At 45.4% G+C, this 24,193-nt stretch overlaps 1 protein-coding gene across 1 annotated transcript in view; it reads left to right on the top strand.

The window, feature by feature from the left end:
• Nucleotides 1-24,193, top strand: part of SLC9A9 (solute carrier family 9 member A9) — a 410,063-nt gene that overhangs the window by 290,269 nt on the left and 95,601 nt on the right. Inside the window, exon 14 of the mRNA XM_090053238.1 lies at nt 19,085-19,164. Within this exon, the coding sequence (XP_089909364.1) occupies nt 19,085-19,164 (80 nt within the window). The remainder of the gene's footprint in view (nt 1-19,084; nt 19,165-24,193) is intronic.

The raw sequence follows: 24,193 nt of genomic DNA, 5'->3' as shown, positions 1-24,193 counted from the left end.
GCATTTAAAAGGAAATCTTGTAAAGATATAGAAAGACACAATGCTGTTGTCAACAATCATATGGGAAAAAAGGGTGCGGGAGGAAGTTAACCTTGTCAGGTACAATGTTAAAAACAAGAAAAAGTAGAATTACAGTGACAATGACTTGGCCTTCACCTCTTACCCACAGCAATTTTCAAACTGTCCTCACTACTGAAATGCAAACACTGTTGAGTTACAACGTGGCAAATCCTTAATAAGGCTCAGAATAATTTAAGGCAAGAAACAAACAGAAATGCTCTACTCATTTAAAACTACAGGGAGAATTTTAGTAAACAGAATTTAGAAAGTTAGCTTAAAAAGGAGCAAGGTGCTGGTGAGCAAGTGTCAAAAGGAAATGAGGTATCCAACCCCCCGTGACATTTTAACTGAACTGAAATTTAAGTTGGGGGCCTAACACTCCTAAAACACCTTTTGATAATCCCATTCTAAAGTGACTAATCTAAGGAAAAGAGAACTAACCACATCCTTGGTTTTCCCTCTCATTCACAGTTGCATGTGTCAGTACAACGTTCCATTTCACCACTCCAGAATACTGGTTTATTATTGAGTTGTTACCTATTCCTTTAGCATGTAAGAGTTTGTCCAAATCTCCTGTCAAAGAAATAACAAGCAAACAAACAAACAGACAAGAGAAAGTACTGTATTTACTTAAATCCAAGATGAGGTTTTTTCCCTCCAGTCAGCTACATCTTGGATTTGAGTACTGGCCGGGGCAGTTGATCATTCAGCTTCAGCTTTGGCCCAGGCTTTGGACTGAATCTAGAACTAAGCTGCCACCTGCCCCAGACTGGAATGGCTTACTTGGTGGGGGAGACAGCATGTATCTGGGGGAAAATGGGGGACCATATGGTTGGGGTGAGGGGTGGGATGAGTAATCTGTCTCCCCTATACCCTGTTTCCCCCACCTCTCACTCCCACCCCAGCTTCCCCCTCTCCCCCTTGCCTTCTGCTCTGATCCCTGTAGCCCAACTTGGGCAACTGCTGCTTCTCCCCAGCCAGGCTTGGCTGAGGCTGAGCCAGGCCCACACTGCTGCTGGCTTGCCTGAAGGAGCAGAGCTGAACAGAAGGTAAGGTAGGGGGAGTGAGTAAGGTTGGGGGAGGCTATGTGGGAGAGCAGGAGGTGGAGGAGGCAAGCTGCAGGGGGGGCAAGGGCTGGTTCCATGTATATAATCTAATTATTGGGAGGCTTGTCTTAAATTTAAAGTTTCAGTTAAATATGGTACTTTTTATGCAATATGCACTTGTGGAATTCCTTTTCATAGGAGTTTATAGAGGCAGATACTACAGCAAGGTTCAAAACAGGATAGATAAATTCACAGATGACAGAGCTGTTAAACAGAACAGTAAGGGATATATTCTCTGACATCCCTAAACCAGGGGTTTTCAACCTTTTTAAGGAGTGTACTCCTGGTGGTGGTAAATGGCAGCAGCCACCATGGGCGGCTCCCCCCATATCCTGCATCCAGCTGACCAGGCAGCACCTGTGTGGCCCACAGAGGGGAGTCACTGCCCTTGTCCCTACCCAGCCCTGCTCATGGGAAGCAACAGTGTAGGATGGAGGGTGGCAGTGCTCTGTCCCCACCCCCCCATGCGTACCCCCTAGCACCTTTCCAAGTATTCCGGGTTAACAACCCCTGCCCTAAACCAATGACAGTGGATGCCAGGGAGGACATGACAGGGGACATATCACTCTAGATCAGTGATTCTAAAGCAGGGTTCTGTGGCAGCCTTTGAAGTGTGCTACTGGGAGAAAGGAGATAAGGTAAATGCAGGCTGGCTTCAAGGAGATAAGTGCAGACTCTTCCCTTCCAGCTTTTCCTTCTCCACTCCACACCCCCAGCTCACTGCAGCATGGGTTCTTCCTTACCAGCTGCTGCTCCTCATTCTCAGCCCCTCTTTAAGAAAGTCAACACTAAAATAAATATATTAGTTTTTTTAATGGGGTATCACTTAGTTCACAAAAGTTATGGACAGTTGCCTTGAGTGTACAAGGCTGAGAACCACTGCTTTAGTTGCCATATTTCACGATGTATAAGTCAAGTTTTGAAGCCCAATTTTTAACTCTTAAAATTCAACGTTGACTTATACACTGTGTCACCATCTCCTGTGAGCAGTGCTGGGCCCAGTGCTTGGCTGGCGTGGCCCAGGCAGCACCGGTTGCAGGGAACAGTGGTGTGCGAGCAAACAACACTGCCTTGCGAGCAGCACTGCCTGGGCTGTGCAAGTCAGGTGCTGAGCCTGGAGCTGCTTGCAGGAGATGGGGCAGCACCAGCCAAGCATTGAGCCTGGCCCTGTCTGCTGCAGACAGTGCTGCCAAGTGCTGAGCCAGGCTGCGCCAGCCAAGTGCCAAACCCAGCACCATTCACAGCAGATGGGGCCAGGCTTGGCATTCAGCTGGCACAGCCCAGGCAGCACCACTTGCAGGGCATGGGGGCATGCCAAGCAAGCACCAAGACTGTCTCTGTTCTCATCCCCATCCCCAGTGAGCAGTGCTGGGCTCAGCACTTGGCTGGCACAACCCCATCCCCCGTAAGCAACACTGCTTGGGCTGCACCAGCTGAGTACCAAGCCCAGTACCACTCACAACAGGAGGGGCTGGACTCAGCAGCACTGCTCACAGCAGACAGGGCCAGGCTCGGCGCTCGACTGGTATGGCTCCATCCCACCTGAGCGGTGCTAGGCTCGGCACTCGGCTGGTGCAGCCCAGGCAGCACCGCTCACAGGAGATGGGGCCGTGCCAGCTGAGCCCAACTCTGTCCTCTGTGAGCAGTGCTGCAGCACGTGTCTATCCCCCTGTGCAGTGAAGGTATGCAGGGACCATTTTAAGTCAAAAAGTCATCCAAAAAGTTAGGTCAACTCATACACCAAATCTATGAAATTGCTAACTTTTTTAATCAGAAAAATGGAGTTGCCTTATACACCACATCAACCTATACACTGGAAATACAGTATTCCACGTTCATACACTTTTCCTCTAAAGCAGCTACTATTGCCACTGTCAGAGATAGGGGATGGGGATGGTCAGGCCGGTAAGGCATTTCTTATGTTATGTTTTTATGAACCATGTTCAGATTTGTCTCATATGCTTTTATAGCAAGACTGGGATCTTAGATCATATGCTCTTGAAATGTAATTAAGAAAGATACTATAATTCAGTAAAGTAATAACATGGAAATCAGCATTTTTCAGGTTTACAGCACTCTTGAACATGTCTTTTAGCATCAAAGATTGTACCACACAATATAAAAGTTATTTCACCTTTAATGTGCATCACTTGGGAAAATAGACCTATTTCTAGAAAAAGTGTATCTCTAGTTCTCCTTTTTTTCTGTTAAAAGTGAGGAAAATAAGTTCTGAATAACAATGTGTACCCAGTGGCCCAAGCTGTGTTTGTTAATTAACACCTAGTTTTGTTGACAGAACTCAGCAGTACAATAGAATAGGTGTGATATAAATACAATGAATTTCATGCCCTGTCATGTCTAAATCAGCATCCTCTATTGTTAAATATTTTTACCTAGAAAAGTAGGTTTTTTTCATTCTGACTTCTTATCTGTGTGTTTCATTTCTTTGGCTTTCTCTTTTTTTCCTTTTTTTCCATGTTTTCATTTATTTTTATTTCAACCTCTTTTCCTTCTCTTTCTACTATTTCTTCTTTTCATTATAGTAGTCATGGTTATTTACCTTTCAAAGTCTTTTTTAGGATTTTTTTCATTCACATATTTTCTTTCCTTTTTTGTTTTTCCTTTTCCTTCTCTTGCACAGCTTTCATTGTGAGGGTTGTTTTTTTTTTCCTTTTAATCCATCTTTCATGTTCACACTTAGTTTTCTTCATAGACTTGCTATCAACTATTTCACACTATACAATGGTGTTTTTCTTTTTGGACATGACTTACATTTAAATAGCATCTTCAACCTGAAAAAAACTTTAAAGTACTTGACAGTTCCATGGGATATGTTGCAACATGAAGCACCTCTGGGTTTGTAGGTGACAACCATCCTCAATAGAAAAGTTTTGGCTAAGAAGGTCAGGACAAGCCAATCCATACAATTATGAAAATAATTATATATATGATTTCCAAGCTGGATAGATAAAACCGTAGAGTTTTTTTAAAGTTCTCAACTAAACAATGTACAAACATAGTGTTGAATGGAGTTTATTTTATCAAAAGAGTAATTCTAACTGTGGAATTCCAGCCGTAGTTGGAACTGAAGCCTAGGAATCAGATTTTCAAACCAGGTGTTCATAAAGGATTGTTTCATCAACTACTTATAAGAGAGACACATGATGGAGTACTCTAAGAAACACAGCCTTGAGAAGGGCCTAGTTAGAAAATAAGATCTGAAGGGAACTCATGGATCATAGAGTCCAGCCCCCTGCACAGATTCAGGTTGCGTTATCCCTAAGCCATCCCTGATACATGACCTTTTTGAAAACCTCCAGTGAGGGAGACATCACAACTTTGCTAGGCAGTTTTGTTCCATTGCCATACTGCTTTTATAGTTTGGAAGCATTTCCTGAGATTTATCCTAAATCTGCTTTGGTGCAATCTAAACCTATTGCCTCTATGTTCCCTATAGCAAGGGAGCAGCATGTTTCTTTGATTTCTTTATGCCAATATTTCAAACACTTGCTAACTGCTGTCATGTCACCACTTAACATATCTGATTCCTTATAATGCGCTGCCCAAGCCTGGACACAGTCATCTAGCTGAAGCTTAACAAGCCTCAAATAGAAAAGTATTGTTACCTCCCATGTCTTGCACACAAAGCTCCTGTTAATACACCGCAAAATGACATTCGCTTTTCTTAAGAGAGCCTCATATTACTATCTCATATAATCCACTGTAAACCCCACATCATTTTCAGCAGTGCTACTGCCAAACCAGTTATCTCCCATTCCATGTTCATGCATTTGGTTTTAATTCCTTATGTCCATTGCCTTACATTTATCTTTGTTTATTTTCATTTTTTCGTCTGTTGCCCAGTTCTCAAATTTAGCCACATTTCTTTGGATTTTAATCCTGTCTTCCAGTGTTTGTAACCTCTCCAAAGTTTGTCATCTGCAGATATGATCAATATAGTATCTATGTTTGCATCCAAGTCATTAATCAAAATGTTAAACAGCACTGGCCCTGGGGCAGATCTCAATGGAATGCCAGTTGAGACCTCCTGCCAGTTTGACACTGATCTGTTTACAGTCTTTGCCTGTGGTTATTCAAACAATTACGTATCTACCTAAAGGTAGTTCTGTCTAGCTCATGTTTCACCAGTTTAATGAAAATGGCACAGGGAATTCTGTCAAAAGCCTTACTAAAGTTCATTGTATTCCACAAACTGGGTACGACACACAACCCTGACACCTCCATCCTCCAAGTATTTTGTAAATGATTTCTTTTTTCTTTGTTTTAATAATTATCTATCATAATTGCCCAGGTATTGAATTCAGGCTAACCAGTCTATAATTCCTTAGTACTCCTCCCACCAACCCATTGTTAAAGATGGGCATTATGTTAGCCCTTCACCAGTCTTCTGGTGCATCGCTCATCTAAGAGTTTGTAAATATTATTGCCATTGGCTCTGAGACTTCTTCAGCTAGTTCCTTCAGCATCCTGGGCTGAATTTTGGCAGGACCTACTGACTTGAATAAATTCAAGCTTTTCAAAAGTGGTGGGTGGGTGTTTGTGTGTAGCAAAGTAGGAAGAGTGGATTACTGTCTTCTTCATCGACTAATGGCTCACCTTCTCTGCTGACAAAAGGAACCAGTTTCCCTAGTCTGTTTTTTGCCTTTGTTTTCCTGATTTTATTCCTACATGTTCACGTTTGTCCTTTGTGTACGTCCTTTGTGATGCATCCTTTGTTCCAGGTTGGGTGTATTGCTTGCAAGGGATAGAAAGGCTGCAACTCTCCTCTTATATCTTTTACAAAGAGCTGATCAAAACTGCAGTTCTTGCTCTTGCATCAGAAGGGCAGTTCTCTGTTAGCAGAACCAGCTGCTCCCTATTGCTCTCAGAATTGCATGCCTGAAATAACATATTAATGGTACAGACAGTGTGAGAGCTGATGGCATTGTATTACCTTGTGCCATCAGTCTGTTGTCTAACGTGCCGTTGTCAAACATGCCTTTGTTGCTACCAAGTTGTTTTGAGTTTTGCCTGCCTTTTTTGTGGCAGAATCCTATGCAGCTATCTACATTTTGTAGCCTTGATGCACTTTGATTGTAGGATGGATGAGGGTGCAGCTAAGTTTACTTCAGACCGGAGTGTTCTTTCTATTTTAGCTTTCATTGATTTTATTTATATAAAACATAACCCTGACAATCGTTAATAGTTAACATGTTAGATGCCTAATTTTTAGTGGAAACCACATCCCCAAATTAAGAACTAAAGGTAAAGTCTTCAAAGGTCTTTAGGCTACTGAATTCCACTTTGAAATCAGTACAATTGTTAAAATTAATTAGACAGGCTCTTGAGAGGAAATTAAGCACCTTTGCGGATCTGAGCCCTAGGCACACTAAGCAATGTGTGGAGAGAGCAAAGTGCCTAAGAATGAGATCCGCAGAAGACAGCAAACTGAGAGGGTCCATGACAGCCACTAGGAACTCCTGAAAACTAGGATGTGTGCCTTATGCTGATTAGAGCAGTTAGCATGGATTCACCAAGGGCAAGCCATGCCGAACCAGCCTAATTGCCTTCCATTATGTGATGACTGGCTTTGTGAATGTGGGAAGGCCAGTGGATGTGGTATACCTTGATTTTAGCAAGGCTTTTGATATGGTCTCCCACAACATTATTACAGGCAAACTAAGGAAGTATGGGCTGGATGAATGGACTGTAAGGAGGATAGAAAACTGGGTGGAGCATCCAGCCCAGAGGGTAGTAATCAATGTCCCAATGTCTAGTTGGCAGCCAGTATCAATTAGACTGCCCCAGGGGTCGGTCTTGGGGCCAGTTTTGTTCAATGTCTTCATCGGGATGACCACCAGTATCTGGGGGAACGTTTGTTCACCAGAGTGCCCCAAGGGATGACGAGGTCAAATGGTTTTAAACTACTGCAAGACTGTTTCAGGCTGGACATAAGGAAGAATTTCTTTACTGTCTGAGCCCCCAAGGTCTGAAACAGCCTGCCATTGGAGGTGGTTCAAGCACCTACATTGAACACCTTCAAGAGCAAATTGGATGCTTATCTTGCTGGGATCCTATGACCCCAGCTGACTTCCTGTCCTTCGGGCTGGGGGGCTGGACTCAATGATCTTCCGAGGTCCCTTCCAGCCCTAATGTCTATGAAATCTATGAAACCAGTACCTGGAAGATGGCATACAGTGCACCCTCAGCAAGTCTGCAGATGACACCAAGCTGAGGGAGTAGTAGATTCACTGGAGGGTAGGGCTTAGGATTCAGAATGACCTAGACAAATTGGAGGATTGGGACAAAAGAAATCTCTTGAGGTTCAACAAGGACAAGTGCAAAGTCCTGCATTTAGGAAAGAACAATCCCATGCACCAGTACAGGCCAGGGGCTGACTGGCTGGGCAGCAGCTCTGCAGAAAAGGACCTGGGTGTTACAGTGGACAATAAGCTGAATATGAGTCAGCAGTGTGTCCTTGTTGCCAAGAAGGCTAGCAGCACACTTGGCTGCATTGGCAGGTATGTTGCCAGCAGGTCAAGGGAAGTGATTATTCCCCTGTACTCTGCACTTGTGAGACCACATCTGGAGTACTATGTTCAGTTTTGGGACCCCCTCTACAGAAAGCATGTGGGAAGAGAGGCCAGTGGACGGCAGCAAAAATGGTTTGGGGGCTGGGACACATGACTTCTGAAAAGAGGCTGAGGGAAGTGGGCTTATTTAGTTTGGAGAAGACAAGACTGAGAGGAAATTTAGTAGCAGCCTTCAACTATCTGAAGGGAGGTTTGAAAAAGGATGGAGCTAGACTGTTCTTAGTAGTGGCAGATGACATAACTAACAGCAATGGTCTCAAGTTGCAGCAAAGGAAGTTTAAGTTAAATATTAGGAAGAATTTTCTCACTAGGAGGGTAGTAAAACTCTGGAACAGTTTATCCAGAGAGACAGTGGACTCTCCATCCTGGGAGGTTTTCAAGACCCAGCCAAAGCTTTGTTAGGGGAGTTGGACTAGATCAGGGGTTTTCAAACTTTTTGAATTGGTGTACCCCCAGTGGCCAGACATGGGGAGGGGGGACATGCAGCCAAATGCAGAGTGGTGGCAGCCACCACGTGTGATCTTCCCCTGCCCCCTGGTTTTATGCACCACCTCTTTGAGACCATATTCACCTAGGCTTCAAGGAAGCACCTCTCTCACCTAGTTGCATTAGAATTTCACAAACCTAAATCCATGCCTATACCAGTCCTTTCTTACAATAACACAGATGTCAGGGCAGATGAACCCAAGTATCCAATATCTCAATGGTCAGAGCACTCAACCACTAAGTTCAGCTACTTCCTCTGCCTGATGAGATGTGAACCTGCATCTTGCACGATTGCTCTAATCTAGAAGCTATACACTATTCTAATGAAAGTACCTTGCAGTTCTTCCTCTTGAAGCTGCTGCACTTTGCACTAAATAATTTAAATACTATTTGAGAGAGAGAGCGTGCAAGCAAGTGAACACGTGACACAGTAGCCAAATGGTCAGAGCATTAGCCTGTAAGGAGGGGGTAAGTGGCCACATTACAGTCCCTGCTCCAATACACTTAAAATAATTGAGTCTAATTAGTTCAGGAGTGGAACCAAGGTCTCTTCCCATAGGCAGATATAGGTCTTTTGTCTGTTATCACTGTCTTGGTTTCAGAGTCCGGACCTGTCATCCGGACCTCAGAACGCACCTGCCCAGAGCTGCTTTTCCCCAAATACATGTATTTTTGGTCCTTGTTGCATAAGCAGAACATACAATAGACTAATTCTTGGGCCAACAACCTTTTCAAGCTGCCAGCAGGAACAACCAGGTTCCAGTCCAACGTGAGCTGGGTGGCTTTGGCAGCACATGAGCAGTGAGGGGTTTTGCCTCTACCCATGCCAGAACCGGGCAGGTGGGAGCAACTCCCACATCCCTGCCACTTTTCCCAGTCCCCGCGCCCCAGCTGTGACATGAGTCCCAGCAGCTTCCAGCCAGAGGAGAACTGCACTGGGACCGGGCAGCTGGGAACTGTACCCAGGCTGCTGCAGCTGCTTTTTCCCAGCTTGCCCCCTCTCCCCATTCTCCAGCTGCAGCATGAGCACAGCTTCCAGCCAGTAGGGGACTGTGCTGGGTCTGGGCAGCTGGAAGCTACATCCACACTGCTGCCACTTCAGCCATGGTTCAGTTCCCCACTGGCCGGAAGCTGCACCTGCACTGCAGCTGGGAAGCAAGGAGTGGGGAGAAGTGGCTGATGCAGGCACAGCTACCAGCTGCCAATCCCCGGCATGAGTGTGGGCAGAAGCAAAGTCTCCTGGCTCCATAGGCTGAATCTGGCCCAGAGGCTGTATGTTGCTGACCCTGAACTATTATGCAGAATTATTCATGGGCTTTCATAACTCGGTTCTGACTGGTCATCAGATGTAAAAATAAAGTAATGCAGTCAGTCTATTGCAGTAGCATATGTACTGAGAATATAAAAACAAAAAGCTAATTATGATAACTATGGCCATGTCCAGACAAGCACAGATGTGAGTATATGGTGCTGCAGACCCATCTGTGGTGCCACACACTGCACATGCAGGCATTCCCCATGCTGCTGCCTTGCAGTGTGGGGAGGGGTTGATCCCAGGAGATCCTGGGGTCAAAAAACCCAAGCCAAAGAAAAGCAGAGTGGTGTGCATGGCGGCAGTGGATGCTGCCCAGAACCCGAGCCTGGCTAGCCAGAGTCATGCTCCAGCTGCCAGCCAGGCTTCCTGTTACAGCTACAGCCCTGGAAGGCCCCCAGGTAAGGCTGCTGGAGCCAGCACAGTTGCTGGCCCCAGCCTCCCCTACCCCACCCAGGGTTGCCTGCCATGCACATGGCATTGGCGTTCCCTGGGGACAAGTAGCAGCAGCACAAGGTATGCCACTACTATTTGTCCCCAGGGAAACAAACGTCCATGCTCATCTGGATGCACCCATGAGTACAGGTTAAGTAATAAAGGGAACTGATGGACAGGATCTCTTGGGAGGCCAGTCTGAAGGGGAAAGAATTCTAGGAGAGCGGATTGTATTTTAAGGAAACCTCGCTGAGGGTGCAAGAATGAAAAATTCCAATGTGTAGTAAGACTAGCAAGTACATCAGAAGACCAGCCTGGCTTAGTTGGGAGCTCTTCAGCAAGCTACAAAACAAAAAGAAAGCTTACAAGAAGTGAAAACCTGGATAAATGACTAGGGAGGAGTATGACAGCATTCAGGGATGAAATCAGAAAAGCCAAAGTGCAATTGGAGTTGCAGCTAGCAAGGGAATTGAAGGGTAACAAGAAGGGTTTCTATAAGTATGCCAGCAACAAGAGGAAGATCAGGGAAAGTGTGTCCCCCTTATTGAATGGGAAAGCCAACCTAGTGACAGATAATGTGGAAAAGGCTGAAGTGCTCAATGCTGTTTTTCACTTGTCTTCACAGGCAAGGTCAGCTCCCAAACTACTGCACCTGGTAGCGCAGTTTGCGAAGAAGTGGAGCAGCCAACAGTGTTGAAAGAACAGGTTAGGGACTATTTAGAAAAGTTGGATGTGTACAAGTTTATGGGGCCAGATGGGATGCACCTGAGAGTGATGAGATAGTTGGCCAATGTGGTTATTTCATAGACATTAGGGCTGGAAGGGACCTCGGAAGATCATCGAGTCCAGCCCCCACCCAAAGGGCAAAAGCTGCTATCCATTTTCTTTGAAAACTTGTGGCAATTGGGACAGGTCCCAGATGATTGAAAAAGGGCAAATATAGTGCCTATCTTAAGAAAGGGAAGAAGAAGGGTCTGGGGAACAGCCTCACCTCAGTCCCTGGAAAAATCATGGGGCACATCCTCAAGGAATCCATTTCTGAGCACTTGGAGGAGAAGAAGGTGATTAAGAAGTTAGCATGGATTCACTAGGGGCAAGTCATGCCTGACCAACCTGATTGCCTTCTGTGATGAGATGACTGGCTGTGTGGATGTGGGGAGACCAGTGGATGTGGTATACCTTGACTTTAGCAAGACTTTTGATACAGTCACCCACAACATTCTTCCCATAAGCTAAGGAAATATGGGCTGAATGAATTAGCTGTAAGGCAAACAGAAAATGGTCTGGAACATCAGGATCAAAGGGTAGTAATCAATAGCTCAATGTCTGTCTGTCTGGCAGTCAGTATTAAGTGGAGTGCCCTATGGGTCAGTCCTGGGGCTGGTTTAGTACAATATCTGCATCAGTGACCTAGAAGATGGGATGGAGTGCTCCCTCAGCAAATTTGCAGATGGAGGATTGCACCAAAAAAAGAATCATATGAGACTCAGTAAGGACAAGCATAAAGTCCTGCACTTAGGATGAAACAATCCCATGCACCAGTACAGGCTGGAGATTGACTGGCTAAGTAGCTGCTCTGCAGAAAAGATCCTGTGGGTTACAGTGGACAATAAGCTGAATATGAGCCAACAGTGTGCCCTTTTACCTCAGTCTTCACAGGTATACTGGGCTGCATTAATAGAAGTGTTGCTAGTAGATCAAGGGCAGTGATGAGGTGAGGCCACATCTGGAGGGCAGTGATGGCAGTGGTGAGGCCACATCTGGAGTATTGTGTACAGTTTTGGGGCCCCCCACTACAGAAAGGATGTAGATAAATTGGACAGAGTCCAGTGGAAGGCAATGAAAATAGTTAGAGGGCTGGGGCACATGACTTCTGAGAGGCTGAGGGAACTGGACTTATTCAGTCTGGAGAAAAGAAGGTTGAGAGGAGATTTAATAACAGCTATCAATTACCTGCAGGGTGGTTCTGAAGAGCATGGAGCTAGACTGTTCCCAGTGGTGGCAGAGAACAGAACAAGGAGCAATGGTCTTAAGTTGAAGCAAGGCAAGTTTAGGTTAGATATCAGGTAAAAAAAACCTCTCACTAGGTGGGTAGTAAAGTACTGGAACAGGTTACCCATAGAGGCTGTGGAATCTCCATCCTTGGAGGTTTTTGAGACCTGGCTAGACAAAGTATGGGCTGGGATGATCTAGTTGGGGATGGTCTTGCTTTGAACATGGGATTTGGGCTAGATGACCTCCCAAGGTCCCTTCCAACCCCAATTTTCTGTGATTCCATGAGAGTTTACCCATGCTTATATAATGTAATGAACTTTAATTTCAAAGGGATGATATCCATGGATGGATAACTGGCTTTTTGGGGTTCTTCTGAGACCTATATCACACCTACAGCATTTTTCTAAAATACTTCCAGAATGTCTATTTGGCCTTATCATCTCTCTATGGAGAATCATATAGCAGGAGTGCTGATATACATAAACTAGCAGAAAAAGAACTCTCATCAACCACCTTTTGTTCAGTAGGAAATTAATTAGACCATAGTTTAAAATTGCTACTATTAAAGTTTTCTCTCTCTCTTGTAGTAGACTGGCTTTGCACGTCAGTGTAATGACATGGTCAGTTTAATGATATGGTTGCCCAATTCTACATTCCCCACCAATTCTTCCCTGTTTGTGAGCAGCAGGTCAAGAGCATGGCCTCTAGCTGGCCTCTTCAATACTTTCACCAGGAAGTTGTCCCCAGCACTCTCCACAACCTCCTGGATTGCCTGTTCATTGCTGTATTGCCATCCCCGCAGATGGCAGGGTGACTGAAGTCCCCTCAGGAGAACGAGGCCTGTGATTGAGAAGCTTCCACTAGCTGATCCACTTCCTCCTCCTGGTCTGGTGGTCTATAACAGACATCCACCGTGGTATCACCTTGTTGCTCTCCCTTCTCACCCTAACCCAGAGATTTTCAACAGGCCTATCTCCAGTTTCATACTGTACCTCTAAGCCATCATCCAGCTTTTTTACATTAAATGCAACCCCTCCTCTTCTCCCCTGCTTGCCCACTTTAAACCCATCCATGAGAGTGATGCAGTCATGCAAGCTACCCCACCCAAGTCTCTCTTATTCCAGTCACAACATAGTTCTGTGACTGTGCAATGACTTCTAGTTCTTCCTCCTGGTTTCCCAGGCTCCATGCATTCTTGCAGAGATACCTGAGGTAACTATATGATTACCCTACTTTCTCAGAAAAAGTGAGGAGGCCTCACCTATTGCTCCCTCCTGCTTGTGCTTTCTCCATGTCACTCACTTCCTCACTTACCTCAGGGCTTTGATCTCCACCCCCTGGCGAACCTAGTTTAAGGTCCTCCTCACTGGGTTAGCAAGTCTGTCTGCAAACATGTTCTTCCCTCTCTTTGTCAGGTGGGTTCCATCTTCTCCTACCAGTCCTTTTTGTTGGAACAACCTCCTATGGCTGAAGAAGCCAAAGCCCTGCTGGGCTCTCTGTGCAGCCATGAATTGATCTGCAGGATGCATCCACTTCTGCCTAGGCCCTTCACCTTAACTGGAAGGATCAAGGAAAATACCACCTAAATATTATCATTCTACATTTATATACTTATATTTTTTTAAAGAAAGTACAGACTTTTTATGGGGATAAAATAATGAAAGAAGTTCAAAGACAGCCCCGTAATAGGAAAGTACAGTTGTGGCATTTTCCTAAATGAGACCATAGGGAATGAGTTGAATTGGGAGCATCTGCCTAGATCAAAGTTTTTAGTCAGTGTATTAAAACAAATTAATATTTTCTAATTCCAGGACATAAAATTCTAGCAGGAACAAACCAGTTGCAATAATATCTATCTCCTTCACCCTTGCACCCAGAACCCTGTAATCACTTTTGATCTGCTCAGGGTCACCACTGGCAGGATCATTGGTGCCCATGTGAGCAGCATGGGGTAGTAACCAGAGGGTTGAATGAGTCTTGGTAGCCCCCTGTGACATCTCAGATCAGGGTTTCAGGCATGCAGCAGACAACAAGCCAGGCCAGCAGATGGATGCCTCCATCCCCACAGAAGGGTATCTCCAACCACCACCACCACCTGCGAGCAGCTGCAGCGTGGGGCCCCAGCCCTGGGGTGGGGGAGGGGCCATTTTTCTCTGCAATCAGCACCAGCTTGTAATCCACCCTGCTGCCAGCCTGAGCCCTAAGCTGGCTCCAGGCTCGCCTGTTGGGGCTGCACACAGCGGCAGCAGCTGCAGCCCCCTGCTTGCTGTACTGGGCAGCATTTGCTGCTGCTGCCCACCCGGAGCTTGCACACTGGGCAGCAGCAGCAAACACTTTCCAGCTTGGCAACTGGAGGGGCCACAGCTGCTGCCGCTGTGTGCAGCCGCAACAGGCGAGCCTGGAGCCGGTTTAGGGCTCAGGCTGGCAGCAGGGTGGATTACAAGCTGGTGCTGATCACAGAGAAAAATGGCCCCTCCCCCCACCCCAGGGCTGGGGCCCCACGCTGCAGCTGCTCGCAGCCCCATGGGGCTGCCTGTGCCTGCTCAGGACAGCCCCGCTTGGGCTGCGAACAGCTGCAGCAGGGAGCTCCGGACATGGGGCGGAGGAGGGGCCGCTTTTCCTCCAAGATCAGCACCAACTCGTTCCCTGCCCTTCCCCCTCCCTCCTGGCACCAATCCAGCTACGTGATTCCAGGCCAGAAGCCCCTGCTGGGGTTCCCAGTTCAGGGACCAGGGCCGGACGGGCCCTGCTGTTGCAGGAGCTCTCCAGGGCTACCCCTGGGTCATACTGCCCTTGGTTCCTGTCATCTTTGGCAGGAACCAAGGACAGATAAATTTTAATTTTCTAAAAATTTTTAGGGGCCCTGCAGGCCTGATAGAATGGCCTCGCAGGCAGTATTTTGCCCACCCCTGGTCTAACTGCTGAGTTTTAGCTACTTACACTAAATATATGTAGATTAATTACTCTTAATTAAGAAAGAGCTTACCTCAAGGGGTCCCCTTCAAAGAGGGGAGTGACAAATTGACTTGTGAACTGGCTTGCAAACTGCCCTGTTTGTTGCCTCTGGTCACTCAGGGAGTATGCTTTTATGCTCTCCTGGCCCTGGACTGGCTCTGCCCCCTTGCAGCAATCCCAGCTGCTCAGAGCACATGCCCAAATACACAGCCCACCAAACAGATACTCAGGAAGCCAAACACACAGGCAGCCCTTACCAGGATATGGTGCCTGGCTCCTCTTCCTCTTCCCCCTCTCCTCTTACAAACTCCTTGCAAAACTTCCCTGTTCACTGCCCCGGTCACTTGCTCCCTTGTTGCTCAGGGAGTCGCTCTCTCTTTTTATTTTTTGTTTGGTCTCACTGGTCCTTCTCCCCAGTAGCCGCACCTACAGGATGAATGAGGAACCATAAAAGACTTTTTCCCAAAAAAAGCCCTGTTCCCTTGACAATATTATTCTTGCAAGAAGCATAGTTCTGTGAACTCCCTGGATCATCATTGTCCCTAAAACCCATCCTACCCCAAAGAGATCACATAGCATAAAACAAAGATATAAGTGAAATCCTTTGGCTAGGGACAGACATTACACATAAACTGGTTTAAGTGATCAGAAACTGGTTTAAACTGGCAACAGATGTTCAGTACACATAAACAAGTTTGAAAATTGCTGTAACTAGTTTGAGATAATCCTGGTTGAATGTAGTATCAGACTTAACCGATTTGGCTCAAACCAGTTTATGCAATGCCTGTCCCAGACCTCTTGCCGGTTTAAAATAAACCAGACTCCCCAAGCATCCTGGTGTGCTCTCTGGGCTAGGTGGAGCTCTCTGCTCCACAGCAGAGCTGGCCCTGCCCCTCTGCTCCCTGGTTGACGCTCCAGCAGAGACTGCAGGCAGAGCAGGGTCTGCCTGGCTTTCCTTGTCCCACCTCCCCCTCACTGCTGAAGCAGGGATTCCACCTCCACCCCATCTCCTACAGCATGGACCCTAGCCATGTGGTATGCTAGCTAATAGGGCTATGCAGAATTTCAGCAGCCATTTTGTTTCAGAGGTGTTTCAGGCCATTTCAGCACCTGAAACGCCAAATCCAAATTGACATGGAAGGCTCAGAAACATCTCCAAAATGAAATGAGGCATCTGAAAAGTTTTGGAACTGTTTCAGAAATGTCAGCATCTCAGAGTCGGGCTTGCAGGGAAAAAGCTGTACGCTGCTGGCCTGCTGCGTGACTTAGGAGACCCCAGCATGGATCTCTGCTTCCTACAGAGCCAGGTCACATGGCAGGGCAGTGCTGGTCCATGCCACATGACCTGACTCCACAGGGAGCAGAGGTCCTAGGCAACAGCAGCAAGGAGACCCCTGATGTGGATCTCTGCTCCCTGCAGGGCTGAGTCATGCTTCAGGGACCAGCAGGCTTGCTCACTGCTCTGTGCTGCTTCCCTGCCCTGAGACCCAGCATGACAGGGATCAGAGAACCACATGGGGGTTTCCTTACCTGCACAGAGGGCAGCGGCCCTCCCCCCCCAGACAAGCCACCCATGGCCCCTTCCTGCTCCCCACTGGGGCCCCAAGCCCACAGCCCCAACCCCGTCTGGCTAGGTAAAGCTATGCAAAGCTTCCCTTGCAGCCCATTCAAAACAAATGCAGAGGAGATTCAGCTGAAATGAAACAGGACAGTGATCCAAAACATCGAAACTAATCACTGTCCTCTGAAATGGCTGAATCTGAAATTGAATTGAAACATAGCCATTTTAGACAGCCCTGCTAGCTAATGCTGACAGGTGTCTGTGTGTGTCTCCAATTTCACTGGGACAGGCAGACAGAACAGCGACCGCTTAGGGCTTTTGGGAGCTAATCAACAAGTTAGCTGGTCAGCTGTTTAAGAAGAGTTTGAACTAATGGAGAGAAGCTATTGTTTTGCTGATGAGGTGATAAACACTGTTATCAGTTCCCTGCTGGCTTGCTCATCTGTTAGTTTGTTACAGACAGTATAAAGAAGCAGGGAGGGAGATTGAAAAGTTCCTTATCACCAATAGATGTATGTACTGCACACATCCACTTGCCATAGAATGCTAGCAGGGGGCTGGGGGCTAGCAACACTCCTGCACCCTTGAGCAGCCAGTGGGGAAAAGCCTGGGATGGTGCAGGCAGGGTGGGGGTTTACACTGCTCCCTAATCGGAGTGTCCTGCTGGGGCTTGGCTACACCCTACCTCAGATCAGCATTCTGGAAGGGAAGGGAGGGCTGCTCTAGTGTCCACCAGCTTCTAGCCTGACCACTGCAGGCATGTGCCTGAATTTCCTGAGTACAGAGAGAATGTCTGCCCAGTTACAAACTGCTTGAGCCTAGCCAGGTTAGACTAACCTGCAAAGATTGAATCAATTCAGACTCAGGCTTTTTGAATGTCTGTCCCTAGCCTTTGAGTCCCTGGTGGTGTTTCCCTTGCACCCAGACTCCACACAATCACTGCAGCCATACAGGAAAACTATCCAGACTCCAGTTGGGAGGAGCAGCATTTATTTTATCCCTTTTAATTAAACCCGTAAAAACATTTTGGAACTGACATGATGTTCTTCAATTGTTTTTTTTTTCCTTTTTTTACCCTCTGTTTTATTGATTTAGACCAGTGATCAGCAACTTTTTTAGGCTGCTATGGCAGCAGTATAGGAGAAGTTCCTGTCACTGCTGCTTCTCTCTGCTGTGGTCTAGGAAAACCCCCACCATCAAATGCTGCTGGAGCCCACTCACCACAAAAAAGAAAACCCCCAACTTTCATGGGCTAGATCAAGTGGCTTCATGGCCTGGATCCTACCTGCAGACCATAGATTACAACTCCCTAATTTAGACTTTTCAGAGATTACTGGATCGTCTACTATTCATCTTTTGGTACTACTCACTAGCACCAGCTATTCTTGGTTAGTTCTTAGGCACCATACAAGAACACTCAACTCAGCAGGTGATAAATCAGCTGTCCTGAATAAAACCTGGACTCTGTGCTACAGTGATAGGTTACTTCTGCAATTCTTTTATCCAGAAAACCACCACTGATCACAGTGGAGTTTTGCTAGTATTGGGCCTTATACAAACCTCAATGAAAGCAACTGAAATATTCTCACAGACCCTTAAAGTGATAGACTGAGCCTACACTATGATCTTCAGCATTACTTGCTTCATAATGAATGTATCAGATCAAAGTAGAGAAATAATTAGATGAATCGGGTTGACTAATACATAAAGAAAATGTTTCCATTCCATGGACAATATCAGAATGAACTCTTTTAAAAAAAATACGTAATTAAAACTTAAAGCCAAAAGTAGCATAACTGTAATGATATGCTGTTGGGAATGTGCATTCCCATTTCTATTTCCATCCTGATGTTAATCCTCATGCTTTTAATTGTATTGTGCCTAGATCATAGCCTGTTAGCCATTCTATTATATAAGAATGTTGTCTACAATATGCTAGACTCTTTCTATGATTTTGCAAGCTTTTCTCTAGGTTGAAAACCTGTGTTTACATGTAGAAACCTACTAAAATCAGCTTGCAGGATGGAGACCAGTATTTGTAATTGGTCCAGGAAGGTACTGAAAACTGTCCCAGATTCCTAGAGCTGTTGTTTTCCTATTACAACAGAGGAAAAAAAAGAAAGAAAACTCATGGTATAATTATTGGAATATTATGATCCCTTTAGGAATGGCATTTGGTAAGACATAAATACCATCTGAACTTGACAGAAGCAAACTGTATTAATCCCACTGCAACAACTTAACAGAAATATCACTTTTATTGATCTTAGAATGCAGTGCTTCTTAGCTGCTTAATAAAATTGGAATTATTAATAAAAGTAAATGCTGAATTATTCCACCAAAGTACCAGCACAGCAAGGAGAAATGTGCTATATGATGTAATTTGCTCATGAACAGATTTACAAACAAACATGAAAATTCCTGGGCTACAAAGTGTGTGTTGTGTTTGTGCTGGGTTTTGTTTGGGTTTCTTTTCTTAATTAAAATTGAAGTATAGTCTGGACTGACGTGTTTTTAGTATTGACATTTTGTTTTCTTTGTGTTTCAAAACTGCTCTCCATTTTATGTGTTTGTTTTTCAGAGAGCTTCTAACATGGATAAAAACACAACCAAGGCTGAGAGTGCATGGCTGTTCAGAATATGGTATGGATTTGATCACAAGTACCCTTTCATTCCTGTAAATCATAGGCAATAGTTGTATTACAAGGAGAACCTTGAAAATGCTGGAGTCTAAATATTATCATTCTAATTTTACATATTCATGTTTTTAAAGAAAGTACAGACTTTTTTATGGGGAGAAAATAATGAAAGAAGTTCAAAGACAGCCCAATAATAGGAAAGCAGAGTTGTAGCATTTTCCTAAATGAATCGGTAGGGAATGAGATTGAACTGGGAGCACCTGCCTAGATCAAAGTTTTTAGTCAGTGTATTAAAAAAATTCTAATTCCAAGACAAAACTCTGGCAGGAGCAAACCACTTGCAATATTATTTTATTCATACTTGGGAGTGAAGTCACTTTCAGGAAGGGCAAGGGCCTGAGGCTGTGTAAAGCTTACTTATAACTAAACCACATGCAGGCCATCTATAGCAGCATTTCCCAATGTTTTCTGCCCCACAGCACACTTACACAGTCTTTTCCACCCCACGCAACACCGGCCAAATGCAGAGTGCGGGGGAGGGGAGATGGTGAGAGGCTGAATGCGGAACCGGGGATGGGAGGGTTACAGCGTGGGTCCAGACAGGGCACGGTGGCAGTGTGGGGTGGCAGCAGCAGCACTGGCTGTAGCCATGCCCTGCTGGAAGCCACGCCCCCCAAGGTTCCCCAGCACACCTGCATGGCACACTGGTTGGGAAACATTGATCTATAGCACAGGAAGGTGCATAAAGCCTACCACATATAGAGTTCAGCCACAATCACCATTCTATGCAGTCTGTTTGCACAGCTTGGTGAAGTAGCTGCCTAAAAGAGTGCACAGAAGAGACCAAGCCCCCATTACCTCATCAGGCAAACAAGGGTACATGTTCTGTGTACCATGGGGCCTTCCAGTGGCCATAAGGGTCCAATGAGAAACAATGGTGACCGATAGTCCTGCTGAAGCAGTACGGTTCCACCATACCCCCATTCTAGCTGGTAAGGCAGGACAAGGAACACCTGCTTCTGTGCACCCTCTGTTGTCACAGTTCTATTAAACATGATTGAAAAAGGTAGGTATAAGTGCTGTTGTGTGGGTGCCACTGATACATCAGCATGAAAGTCAACTAAGAATTGGATATTAAATGTTGTGGGGAGAGCACTAAGGACCTAATCCATTGAAGAGAACAGGATTCCAAGGCTCACATACTAAATACACCAGCCCCGAAACTTTACTAATATGGTCCCAATACAGCTCCTTTTTTCCATCATCCTGCCTTCATATTTGAGCTTAAATCAACACTCATGGTATTTGAACTGCTATATGTATTTCTGCTATGAACAAAGGTGAGCTAGGATGAGATCGTGTTATGCTCCTCTTAGGTAAAGCAATAACTTATTAAAATTCCAACAAAGTTATCCCTCAGTAAGACTTCCAGCAAAGACAACATAATTTTGGCTTTAAAAATATAAAAACATTGCTTCTACTAATTTATCAAAATAGTTTGAAGGGCCAAAAAGTAGTTAGAATTAAAACATTTTACTAAGATATGTTTTTTCTTTACAAGAACAGTTGAAAATTGTACATGAATGCAGTGAAAAGCAGAAGAACTTTACTGATGAGTGCCATTATAGCTGGTTTTAGAGACGCGCTGATTCCACTTTTTCCAAAGTGGCCAAGTTTGTAGCTGTGAGATGTTTTAAAGGCTAGGGATGGACATTACACATAAACTAGTTTAAGTGATTAGAAACTGTTTTAAACCTGTAACAGAACAGAGGTTCAGTGCACATAAGCCAGTTTGAAAATGGCTGAAACTAGTTTGAGATAAACTTGGTTGAATGTAGTATCAGACTTAGCTGATTTGGGTCAAACCAGTTTATACAATGTCTGTCCCAAACCCTTTGCTGGTTTAATCTAAAACAGATACCCCCAGCATCCCAGCATGCTCTTTGGGCTGGGCTGGGCAGGACTGTCTGCTCCACAGCAGAGGTGGCCCCTCCCCTCTGCTCCCTGACTGGAGCTCCAGCAGACTTACAGTCACACCAGGGTCTGCTAGCTTCCCCATGCCCCCATCCCACTGCTCTGACCACTTGCTGCTAAATCAGGGATCCCTTTTTTCTCTCTCCCACAGCACAGACTGTAGCCAGCATGTGGTATGCTAGCTAATGCTGTATAAGGCAGATAGGACAGTGTCTGCTTAGGGCTTTTTGGAGGTAATCCACAGCTCAGATGGTAATTTCGCTGCATTCCTTCCTTTGGAAAAAGCTGTTTAAGAAGAGCTTGTGCACCCGCCTGGTTTGGTATAGGTGCTCTCTAGAGGCCTTGGAGTGCACATCCAGTTTAGGCCTTGGGGCATGTCCTCAAGACTTGGGTGTTGGGCTGCATTTGACCCTGAGAGAGGTCCCAGCACTTTCCTGCCATGACTTGATATTCTGTCCAGTAGCGAGCCTCCCCCTCACAGAAACTTGCAAACTGGGCGCTGCCCCTTACGGGTGTTCTTGGGGCTCCACCTCCCCTACACCCCAGCCACACATCAGCCTTCAGAACAACAAGGTGATGGGTTGCTGGCTTGCCTCTTTGGTGTTCCCTCCTGTTCTTGTCCTCCCCTGCCCGTCTCTCCATGTCTTTCTTTGCCCCAGATGTCTACGGGGTGTGGGACCAGTCTTGCCTCAACCTCCACCTTGACCCTTCCTCTGAGACTTTGGGTTCACTGAGGCTGCTTCTGTTCCTCTTGACCCTTTGGGTCAATTGGGGATGCTTCCCCGGTTTGGGCTCTGCTTGCCCTTCAAGATACCAATGTGAACAAAGAAAAGAAAGAAAAGGTAGAAAAGAAAGGAACAGTTGGGGTTCGGGTGACAGCCCACCCCACTCACAATTCCAGCATCTATGGCCATCAGGATCCCTCGACACTGTCCTCTTTGGCCCAGCTGTCCTGCCGAGCCGGGTGTTTACCCTTTTAAGAGGGCCGGGACCCTTCTGGTGGGCCCCTGTCCAGACTCCTGCCAATCTCCTTCTTTGATGATCTTGGAGCCCAGGGAGCAGTGTCGCACCCTATCCTGGGTTTAGCTGCTGCCCCCCCTTGTTACCCTTCTTTTAAATCCACCGGGCAGTGGTTTTTGGTGATGGCATCTGCCAGCGTTGCTCCCAGCCTAAAATAAAAGCGGTTGATGAACCATGCTGGCAGCTCTTCTCGGCGCAGCGCGTCTTTTCGTGTCAGAGGTAAGTAAGCCCCCTTCTTAGGGCTTTTAGTTTTCTTTTTCTGGGGGCTTACCCTAGCCTTGGCTCTTGCCATGAGAGGGGTTCCCAGGACCTCCATTTGTGTCCCCCCTGGGACAGCTTGTAATGAATGAGGCTTTGTTTCCTGATGAGGTGTTAAATGCTGATAACAGAGCTGATCAATGCTCTGTTATCAAGGGAGGGACCCCTCCCTAATCACAGTGTCCTGTGATTGATGAGGGCCTGGCCATGTCCCCCTCAGCTCAGCCTTGTAGAAGGGAAGGGGAGGGGGCTGCTGTAGTGCCCCCCAGCTTCTAGCCTGAGCCACTGCAGGCACGTGCTTGCATTTCTGGGATGTCTGTCTGGTTATAAAACTGATTTAACCTAGCCAAGTTAAACTAACATACAAAGATTGAATCAATTCAGGCTCAGGCTTTTTGAATGTCTGTCCCTAGCCAGAGTATAAAACACTACAGAACAGTAGGGAGGAAAGAAAAGGCTAGAAAAGAAAAATATTTGAGAGAGACTCGGGACAGGAATGGGAAGTGAAGAAAAAAGAGTTTCATGAAAGAAGGAAAAGAAAACAAATTTGAGGTAGAAACATCTAATAATAGGAAAGCTGGAGAGTAGGGACTGAAGGAGAAGAAAGGGGAAACAAATGTGAAAAAGGCAAAAGACAGAGCAACAGACATGAAAGGGTTATGGAAAATGCAACATGTAGAGAACCCAGGACAAAAATTAGTGAAAAATAAAAGGAAATATTGGAAAGAATCAGTTTGTTTTGTTTAAATGGTGAGAGAGGCTAGGAAATAATTGACTCAATGATCCTGGTTGCTATGAAGCTGGCAGGGTAAGCTCCCCTACTGTTATCTTTTTGGAGGTATCCTACCTGATATAGAAATACGAAAGGGAAAACAGATGTAGTTCTTGAATTCAGAACATTAACTTTTTGTTCACATTCAGTTTAGAAAGTTTGCTCTGTAAGGTTTGGGGGTGGAGGGTGAAAAACTGTTTTACTTTCTAAGTTCTTTTTAAGAGATTCTGAAAATGAAAGAAAACATTTACCTTAAATGGTAATCTCCTATATTCTGGTAATAAACTTTTTGCAGTGTTATCCTTCTCAAAGACTGTAGCCATCCCATTATCCTACAAATGTATTTTAATTAAAATATAATTTTTACATCTTTTTATAGTGAATACTTGCATTCAAATCCCTGCAGAATGTAACAGTTTCACCCATTTAATGCCTAGACTGACAGTTCTGAACATTTCTACTGTGGGTCACTATTCTGTTTCTGAAAGATGTTCCTGTTCCTCCGAAAGAGAAAAATTATCTTCCCAAACTTTTCTTCAGTGTCTATGTCCTTCTCTTAGCAATGTTATAGAGTTGTGCTGATGAATGTAAAAGAAAAAATTAATACAATTGTCATGTAGGATGGTATTTATACCTAGTATAGGACTACACAATGAATTGTGATAAAGTCTTTAAAGAAAAGATAGTGAAATGTAATCTTCTGCCTGGTTATACATATAGAATGAGTCCATGCCTGTGACATTTCTATAGCCTGATACTTGCTCTGAGGCATTAACACACATCTACCCACTCTTCTGGTAATAATATCCCTTATGTCTGTTTATTTCATGGGGGAAAGGGAAGCATAATTGCAGCAATCACAAGGGTGTTGTGCTTCTTGCTGCGATTCTGCATGATTTCCACTTACTTAAGTGTTTCTAGACAATAGTAATACACAACATTACAGTGAAAATGTAAAGAAAGCCTGAAATTGACTTGGAGCCTGAATTTACAATGTTGTTTCTAAAAACAAGAAATATGGGCTGAT

This window comes from Crocodylus siamensis, chromosome 6 (genome assembly GCF_052110815.1).
Source record: "Crocodylus siamensis isolate JL-2025a chromosome 6, ASM5211081v1, whole genome shotgun sequence".
Lineage (NCBI taxonomy): Eukaryota > Metazoa > Chordata > Crocodylia > Crocodylidae > Crocodylus > Crocodylus siamensis.
The sequence above is the reverse complement of the archived record's forward strand: the minus strand, read 5'-3'. Positions and strand labels throughout refer to the sequence as shown.